Raw genomic sequence first — 9562 nt, forward strand, 5'->3', positions numbered from 1 at the left:
GTTCGGTACAACAGCTCCCACTGAATTCGCTGTGGTTGGCTTCGAAGGTTCGAAGACTTGCTCCAACTTTCGTTTTCATGTTGAGAACCTTTTCACTATCCATCTTAGCCGCTACCGATTCATAGGGACAAACGTTCGAACCGTTTGCAGCAGCGACTTGATGTTCCTCTATCGACCTCATTCTCTTCATGTCAAGGGCCTTGAGTCCGTTGAAACAGCTGCTACTGAATTCGCTGTTGCTATTTGCTCATCTGGGACTATTGGTTGAGTTGTCCCTTCAATAAGTTTCCGAGAACTTGGTCCGATTTTCGTTTTCACGTTGACAACCTTCTTAGCCTCTACCGATGCAAACGATACAGAACCTTTGCTCTTGTACGGCGGGTACCCAATTCCCTATTTGGAGGTTAATACAAAATGCATTCTGGTGAATCCATCACTTTTGGTTCCGGAGTTGGCCGCGTGTATTTGGAACCCTGTCGCTGTTGACTAATTTGCCCTCCTTGGTTACTTGCCCCAGACTTCTGTTGAGTGTTTGAGTCTTATGTCAGCTTGAATGAGGCAAAAGTTGCCGTATATTTTAGAAACTACTGCCGCTGCAGGCAGTTTTCAGCAAACTTATAATCCATTTCCACTTATTTTTCATAAAAAAGAAACTAACCCAAATGGCTTTTTCGTTCTTGTCATCATGTCAGTACATTTTTTAGAATTTTTGTTGAAGGGTGAATTTTTTGAGGCAACTTCAGACGACCTATAGGAGGGGATTTAAAATATATTTTTTTGGAACCAAATTTTTTACAAAAGTCAAAAACTATTTTATTTATAAAAATTGTATTAAAATATCTATGAAATGCACTTCAGACGACCTATATGAGGGGATTTAAAATATATTTTTCTGGAACCAAATTTTTTACAAAAGTCAAAAACTATTTTATTTATAAAAATTGTATTAAAATATCTATGAAATGCACATCTAATGATACAATTTTCAATGGGTTATATATACTAGGTGTTATGTGCATGACGACGACGAGTTCTTAGAACTAAAACTTAACAAAATCAATTTGAAAAGAGGAAGAGGAAAATAACTAAAAAAATAATAATAAAATACTTATACTACAATTGTGGTTTTAATGGAGAAAGAAAAAATAACTTTTAAATACAATATACATATTAAGAATGACTGTGATTGAGTTTGTGAAGATGATAGTTAGCTGATGATGATTGAACTTAAACTTCCTGATAGTTAACAAAACACTGCAGACTTCTAATTTCCATTGGGTCATCGAACAGATCCCGCAAATAGTCTCCAAAAACTGAGACAATTTTGTAGAGACTACGTCTAACGGAATTTTTCAAGGTGATTAGATTACGATCCAATTTTTTGCCATTTAAATTGACATTATTTAATTTATCCAATTCACCTTTCAGTTTTAAGAGGGTACGTATAATTTGTGGTAGGGCAACTTGAACAACACCATATTTATCTTCAACCAAAGACTCGGCACAAATTCCGGCTAAGCCTTGTGTCAACCAAACAATAATTTGTGAATTGGATAGGAGGAAAGCTGTGCGAGCTCCATCGGGTTCTCCAAACATATAAAATACTCCGGGGATTGTGTGGAAGGCTGTATTGAGGGCTTGTTCAATTTGTTTGGAAATGTGTTCAAATTGTTCATTGATACGCTGAACAGCAGTCGGGGTGCTAGATGATTTGGCACCACCTGCGGTTGTTGAGGATGAACCAATATTTGTCGTTGGTGGTTCAGAGACCATTCTGCGAATGCCATAGGTTTCATTGTATTGACGCAGGAGAATCTTCTCTGCCGCCTCTGTGGCTGTTGGTTTATCAGTTTGACAGAATAGCGGTGCGGATTTCATTGTTGAAATATTCTTAACCGATGTTGTGAGATCCTCAATAAATGCATTGATTATCGCCAGACATTGTGAAGACAATTGATTCCAATTATAAGGGTGACCACCTGCAAAGAATGGGAGAGAAGAATAATTGTTAGCTTGAACGTGTATATGAAGAAAATTAAGTAACCCGAGTTCAGGAGCGATGATCCGAATGCGCGTTATTTTTCTATTTTTTTGGTATTACGGATTCTGTGAAGATATATTTTTCAATGTAGCATTCAATACTGAAAATGAGAAATTGTGCGGATTCCAAGTCCATCCTTGTGCAAGTGGACAGCATAACTACGTCTGTAAACCGGTTAAAAAGTAGGACTTGGAAATGAGTTGCGGATAGGTTTGGCATTCTCTTCATACTTTAAATATCAAAGGAATATTTTCTGCCTTCGAATTACTTCTATTTTTGGGGTATTTCAGTCATTCAAAATAAATCCTAAACACGGGCCTATTTTCACCCTTTTTGTGCGGATTATTCCTACCCGAAGTAAGTCTTGCTAAAACCTCTATGTAGATTGGTATTCCAAAATTATATCTAAAGAATGGTTATGCTGAAAACTTACCCGGTATCGATAGAGCGTAGATCTCCTTACGCCTATTCGCCGCTGAGGTTCCGGTCATATTGAAAAGATCCAATGCGGCTAAAGTTTGTACAATTGGCACCTGGGTCATTGTTAAAGCCTCAACGAGGGTGACTTCTTTTTGACCCTCTGTCACAACGGGATTTTTCTCGATAACAAATTGCATTTCTTCGGCTAATAGAATTGAAAAGAACTTCTGCATTAAATTCATGTTACTTAAAATTTGTGATTGTAAAATCCACGAATAGAATAATATCCGCAAATTTGTTAGCACCGAAAAGAACGACGATAGACTTGTATCAACTTCCAAATCAAAGAATCGCGCAAAACGAGCATTGATTATGTCGCCGAATATCCAAAATGCAAAAGCATAAAACATTGAGGGTACAAATGATTTCATCAGCGATTTGTACAGGGTGGAGTAGAGGAGAGATCGCAGTTTGACAAGTTTCTTTTCTTGTATTATGGGATATTCCACCTCGGGTTCATGGCGTAAATTCTCCTTAAAGAAATAATAACAGCCAGCTGAGATGCCAGAACCGACGAGGAAGAGATAATAGGAATTAATGCAATCCATGCCATAACACTGGTACACCAAGGATCTGAAAATAACGAAACAATATTAGAATTTCTTAAGGGGTGCTATGTCATCAGCATTTACGTACCTATAATCCACATGTAAGTAGCGTGCATAGAGCCATGCAGTTAGGAAACCCACCGCAATGTGTATCATTAAAAAGAGACTCTTACGCACCACAGTCCCCAGTATCCACTTGAAGCGTGTTCCATAATATTGTTTAACAGCCAGATGGGATTTACCCAACAATATGCCATATATGATAACAGCCGATATTAGTGGCATAATTGATAGCCATGTGTAAAAGGAAAACATTAAACTAAATGTCTCAGTAATCCAATTCAACAGATGGAATATATGGAAGTTAACAAACAGCAAGAAAACGGTGAGCAGGAAAAACTGCATCATAATGCTAAGGGCAACTGCCGTAAGGCAACGATACAGGCAAAGCTTTTTGCATTCCAACACAGTGGCGGCAGACATGTTCGATCACTCGAGGAATCTTGGAATCCAGCACCACTACACTTAACACAAAATATTGGCAATCAACAACAACTGAACGCGGAACCGGCTTTTATTTTGTTGCTTTTGAGGTTAAGTTCATAAGAAACAATTTTAATACACAATTTATCTTTGTAATAATTAAGTTATTGTCTCCTGAAGACTCCAGGCGGGAAAATGTATACAATTTTCTTTGTTTAATTTAATTTCTATGTCGATTTTTGTGCAAAAAGACTTCGCTTTGCGCCGTTTCTGTTTAAAATCTGCAAAACAATGATGCCAATTCCACACTATGCCATGGCATCGTTGCTCAGCTGTTCAACAGTGCTGCCATCTTCGTGTGCCTAATAGCTATACGAGAGCTGAGAACTATGAAATTCATTTAAAACAAATCTAAACATGTCCATGATAGAAAAACCCGCGTTCCGTTAAGAAAGTAAATGAAAATATATTTTTTTAGTGAAAAAAGTGTTTCGTGTGTGCTATTTGTGAATAATTATGTGACGATATTGTCCAGACATGATGCGGGTCATGAAGGATATGACATTTCTATATAAATTGGTGTTTTGGCCTTTTCTTTTAGCATGTATTGGCCTGCACAAAGAATCTATGGACTCTTTGCTGCAAATTATTGTGAAATGGGGAATCCAGCGATTGGACCTGAAACTCTATGGCAATTTCAGCGTATGAGTAATATGTGCTGTAAATTGTGGAAAATAGATACATTAATGACAAAATATTGTGAAAAATATAGGTAAGTCAAATTTGCCACAAGTTTTAACCCTGGTGCTGAATAGCTTAAGTGCAGCCAAATACCCGCTTGCGGATCGAAAGTATTTTTATACCTTCAGCCTTATGGCTAATAAGGACCCCATTTTTTTCCACCAAATTATTTTCTTTCACTAGCAAAGTGCCCGCTACTTCGTATGCGAAAAGGGAATACAAAAACATATTTCATATGGAAATCGTGAATACTGTATAATTTGTTGTACTATAGTTCCGAATTCCACCTCTATTTCTACATCTAATATCATGTTTATTACCATTTAGTACTCTTCACATACATAAGCACTATTTTCCGAAATCCATTTTTTTTATTTTATTACACAGATTAAAACCAAAAAAAAAAATACATATGGGAGCTATATCTAAATCTGAACCGATTTCCACGAAACTTGACACACATCATTTAGAACAAAAAATTAAGTTTTCGGTCCACTTCATGCCAAAATGGTTATCTGATCATCACCGAAAATTAAAGGCATTGTCCATGACCATAACTGGAACCTCATACAAAATTTCAAAGCGATCAAGGCTATATTTCCGCCATCTAATGGGTTACTGAATAATATCTGAATACGTAAAGCACCTGCAAATTTTTGAGTGTAACTCCCATATTCGAACAGATACATCACTATATTTGGTATCTATTTAAAGGTCAACCACCCTTGGATGTACTATCAACTTTGGGGTCTATATCCTTCAGGAGTAAATATATAAAAAAAGGCCTTAAAATGCTTTTTTAGGCGATAGAAACCTATAAAGGCCTTAAAATGCCTTTTTTAGACCACAGAAAATTAAAATGCGTTTTTAGGCGTTAGAAGCTTTTAAAGGCCTCACAATGCCTTTTTAGACCACCGAAAATTAAAACGCCTTTTTTAGGCGAATGAAGCCTTTAAAGGCCTTAAAATGCCTTTCTATACCACAGAAAATTAAAATGCGTTTTTTAGGCGTTAGAAGCTTTTAAAGGCCTTAAAATGCCTTTTTAGATCACAGAAAATTAAAAGGCGTTTTTTTGGCGTTAGAAGCGTTTAAAGGCCTTAAAATGCTTTTTTAGACCACAGAAAATTAAAATGCGTTTTCTAGGCGTTAGAAGCGTTTAAAGGCCTTAAAATGCCTTTTTAGAACACAGAAAATTAAAATGCGTTTTCTAGGCGTTAGAAGCGTTTAAAGGCTTTAAAATGCCTTTTTAGATCACAAAAAATTAAAATGCGTTTTCTAGGCGTTAGAAGCGTTTAAAGGCCTTAAAATGCCTTTTTAGACGACAGAAAATTAAAATGCGTTTTCTAGGCGTTAGAAGCGTTAAAATGCCTTTTTAGACCACAGAAAATTAAAATGCGTTTTCTAGGCGTTAGAAGCGTTTAAATGCCTTAAAATGCCTTTTTAGACCACAGAAAATTAAAATGCGTTTTCTAGGCGTTAGAAGCGTTTAAATGCCTTAAAATTAAAATGCGTTTAAAGGCCTTAAAATGCCTTTTTAGACCACAGAAAATTAAAATGCGTTTTCTAGGCGTTAGAAGCGTTTAAATGCCTTAAAATGCCTTTTTACACCACAGAAAATTAAAATGCGTTTTCTAGGCGTTAGAAGCGTTTAAAGGCCTTAAAATGCCTTTTTACACCACAGAAAATTAAAATGCGTTTTCTAGGCGTTAGAAGCGTTTAAAGGCCTTAAAATGCCTTTTTAACCACAGAAAATTAAAATGCGTTTTCTAGGCGTTAGAAGCGTTTAAAGGCCTTAAAATGCCTTTTTAGACCACAGAAAATTAAAATGCGTTTTCTAGGCGTTAGAAGCGTTTAAAGGCCTTAAAATGCCTTTTTAAACCACAGAAAATTAAAATGCGTTTTCTAGGCGTTAGAAGCGTTTAAAGGCTTTAAAATGCCTTTTTAGACCACAGAAAATTAAAATGCGTTTTCTAGGCGTTAAAGCGTTTAAAGGCCTTAAAATGCCTTTTTAGACCACAGAAAATTAAAATGCGTTTTCTAGGCGTTAGAAGCGTTTAAAGGCCTTAAAATGCCTTTTTAGACCACAGAAAATTAAAATGCGTTTTCTAGGCGTTAGAAGCGTTTAAAGGCCTTAAAATGCCTTTCTACACCACAGAAAATTAAAATGCGTTTTCTAGGCGTTAGAAGCGTTTAAAGGCCTTACAATGCCTTTTTAACCACAGAAAATTAAAATGCGTTTTCTAGGCGTTAGAAGCGTTTAAAGGCCTCAGAATGCCTTTTTAGACCACAGAAAATTAAAATGCGTTTTCTAGGCGTTAGAAGCGTTTAAAGGCCTTAAAATGCCTTTTTAGACCACAGAAAATTAAAATGCGTTTTCTAGGCGTTAGAAGCGTTTAAAGGCCTTAAAACGTCTTTTTAGACCACAGAAAATTAAAATGCGTTTTTAGGCGTTAGAAGCGTTTAAGGCCTTAAAATGCCTTTTTAGACCACAGAAAATTAAAATGCGTTTTCTAGGCGTTAGAAGCGTTTAAAGGCCTTAAAACGTCTTTTTAGACCACAGAAAATTAAAATGTGTTTTTTAGGCGTTAGAAGCGTTTAAAGGCCTTAAAATGCCTTTTTAGACCACAGAAAATTAAAATGCGTTTTCTAGGCGTTAGAAGCGTTTAAAGGCCTTAAAATGCCTTTTTAGACGACAGAAAATTAAAATGCGTTTTCTAGGCGTTAGAAGCGTTTAAAGGCCTTAAAACGTCTTTTTAATGCCTTTTTAGACCACAGAAAATTAAAATGCGTTTTCTAGGCGTTAGAAGCGTTTAAAGGCCTTAAAATGCCTTTTTAGACCACAGAAAATTAAAATGCGTTTTCTAGGCGTTAGAAGCGTTTAAAGGCCTTAAAATGCCTTTTTAGACCACAGAAAATTAAAATGCGTTTTCTAGGCGTTAGAAGCGTTTAAAGGCCTTAAAATGCCTTTTTAGACCACAGAAAATTAAAATGCGTTTTCTAGGCGTTAGAAGCGTTTAAAGGCCTTAAAATGCCTTTTTAGACCACAGAAAATTAAAATGCGTTTTCTAGGCGTTAGAAGCGTTTAAAGGCCTTAAAATGCCTTTTTAGACCACAGAAAATTAAAATGCGTTTTCTAGGCGTTAGAAGCGTTTAAAGGCCTTAAAATGCCTTTTTAGACCACAGAAAATTAAAATGCGTTTTCTAGGCGTTAGAAGCGTTTAAAGGCCTTAAAATGCCTTTTTAGACCACAGAAAATTAAAATGCGTTTTCTAGGCGTTAGAAGCGTTTAAAGGCCTTAAAATGCCTTTTTAGACCACAGAAAATTAAAATGCGTTTTCTAGGCGTTAGAAGCGTTTAAAGGCCTTAAAATGCCTTTTTAGACCACAGAAAATTAAAATGCGTTTTCTAGGCGTTAGAAGCGTTTAAAGGCCTTAAAATGCCTTTTTAGACCACAGAAAATTAAAATGCGTTTTCTAGGCGTTAGAAGCGTTTAAAGGCCTTAAAATGCCTTTTTAGACCACAGAAAATTAAAATGCGTTTTCTAGGCGTTAGAAGCGTTTAAAGGCCTTAAAATGCCTTTTTAGACCACAGAAAATTAAAATGCGTTTTCTAGGCGTTAGAAGCGTTTAAAGGCCTTAAAATGCCTTTTTAGACCACAGAAAATTAAAATGCGTTTTCTAGGCGTTAGAAGCGTTTAAAGGCCTTAAAATGCCTTTTTAGACCACAGAAAATTAAAATGCGTTTTCTAGGCGTTAGAAGCGTTTAAAGGCCTTAAAATGCCTTTTTAGACCACAGAAAATTAAAATGCGTTTTCTAGGCGTTAGAAGCGTTTAAAGGCCTTAAAATGCCTTTTTAGACCACAGAAAATTAAAATGCGTTTTCTAGGCGTTAGAAGCGTTTAAAGGCCTTAAAATGCCTTTTTAGACCACAGAAAATTAAAATGCGTTTTCTAGGCGTTAGAAGCGTTTAAAGGCCTTAAAATGCCTTTTTAGACCACAGAAAATTAAAATGCGTTTTCTAGGCGTTAGAAGCGTTTAAAGGCCTTAAAATGCCTTTTTAGACCACAGAAAATTAAAATGCGTTTTCTAGGCGTTAGAAGCGTTTAAAGGCCTTAAAATGCCTTTTTAGACCACAGAAAATTAAAATGCGTTTTCTAGGCGTTAGAAGCGTTTAAAGGCCTTAAAATGCCTTTTTAGACCACAGAAAATTAAAATGCGTTTTCTAGGCGTTAGAAGCGTTTAAAGGCCTTAAAATGCCTTTTTAGACCACAGAAAATTAAAATGCGTTTTCTAGGCGTTAGAAGCGTTTAAAGGCCTTAAAATGCCTTTTTAGACCACAGAAAATTAAAATGCGTTTTCTAGGCGTTAGAAGCGTTTAAAGGCCTTAAAATGCCTTTTTAGACCACAGAAAATTAAAATGCGTTTTCTAGGCGTTAGAAGCGTTTAAATGCGTTTTTAAGGCGTAAGAAGCGTTTAAAGGCCTTAAAACGTCTCTTTAGACCGCAGAAAATTAAAATGCGTTTTCTAGGCGTTAGAAGCGTTTAAAGGCCTTAAAATGCCTTTTTAGACCACAGAAAATTAAAATGCGTTTTCTAGGCGTTAGAAGCGTTTAAAGGCCTTAAAATGCCTTTTTAGACCACAGAAAATTAAAATGCGTTTTCTAGGCGTTAGAAGCGTTTAAAGGCCTTAAAATGCCTTTTTAGACCACAGAAAATTAAAATGCGTTTTCTAGGCGTTAGAAGCGTTTAAAGGCCTTAAAATGCCTTTTTAGACCACAGAAAATTAAAATGCGTTTTCTAGACGTTAGAAGCGTTTAAAGGCCTTAAAATGCCTTTTTAACCACAGAAAATTAAAATGCGTTTTCTAGGCGTTAGAAGCGTTTAAAGGCCTTAAAATGCCTTTTTAGACCACAGAAAATTAAAATGCGTTTTCTAGGCGTTAGAAGCGTTTAAAGGCCTTAAAATGCCTTTTTAGACCACAGAAAATTAAAATGCGTTTTCTAGGCGTTAGAAGCGTTTAAAGGCCTTAAAACGTCTTTTTAGACCACAGAAAATTAAAATGCGTTTTCTAGGCGTTAGAAGCGTTTAAAGGCGTTAAAATGCCTTTTTAGACCACAGAAAATTAAAATGCGTTTTCTAGGCGTTAGAAGCGTTTAAAGGCCTTAAAACGTCTTTTTAGACCACAGAAAATTAAAATGCGTTTTCTAGGCGTTAGAAGCGTTTAAAGGCCTTAACATGCCTTTTTAGACCACAGAAAACTAAAATGCGTTT

General features: G+C 36.0%; 1 protein-coding gene across 1 annotated transcript; it reads right to left on the reverse strand.

Annotated features, from left to right (window-relative positions):
* Window positions 1-1227: 1227 nt before the first annotated feature.
* LOC133323540 (nucleoporin Ndc1-like) lies at window positions 1228-3552 on the reverse strand. Its single transcript, XM_061532457.1, has 3 exons — window positions 3158-3552; window positions 2475-3094; window positions 1228-1979 (listed from the first exon to the last, which is right to left on the reverse strand). Exons 1-3 carry the CDS (start codon window positions 3550-3552, stop codon window positions 1228-1230), a joined length of 1767 nt encoding a protein of 588 aa, XP_061388441.1.
* Window positions 3553-9562: the final 6010 nt, after the last annotated feature.

Source organism: Musca vetustissima, unplaced genomic scaffold, assembly GCF_032173495.1.
Source record: "Musca vetustissima isolate MV318-11 ecotype Yass unplaced genomic scaffold, APGP_CSIRO_Mvet_v1 utg18776, whole genome shotgun sequence".
In the NCBI taxonomy this organism is placed as follows: Eukaryota; Metazoa; Arthropoda; class Insecta; order Diptera; family Muscidae; genus Musca; species Musca vetustissima.

Coding starts and splice junctions, on each gene's coding strand:
- LOC133323540 (XM_061532457.1), bottom strand. CDS start 3,552: ATGTCTGCCGCCACTGTGTTGGAATGCAAAAAGCTTTGCCTGTATCGT. Junction 3,095..3,157: donor TACTTACATGTGGATTATAG/GTACGTAAATGC, acceptor CGTTATTTTCAG/ATCCTTGGTGTACCAGTGTT. Junction 1,980..2,474: donor CTACGCTCTATCGATACCGG/GTAAGTTTTCAG, acceptor CATTCTTTGCAG/GTGGTCACCCTTATAATTGG.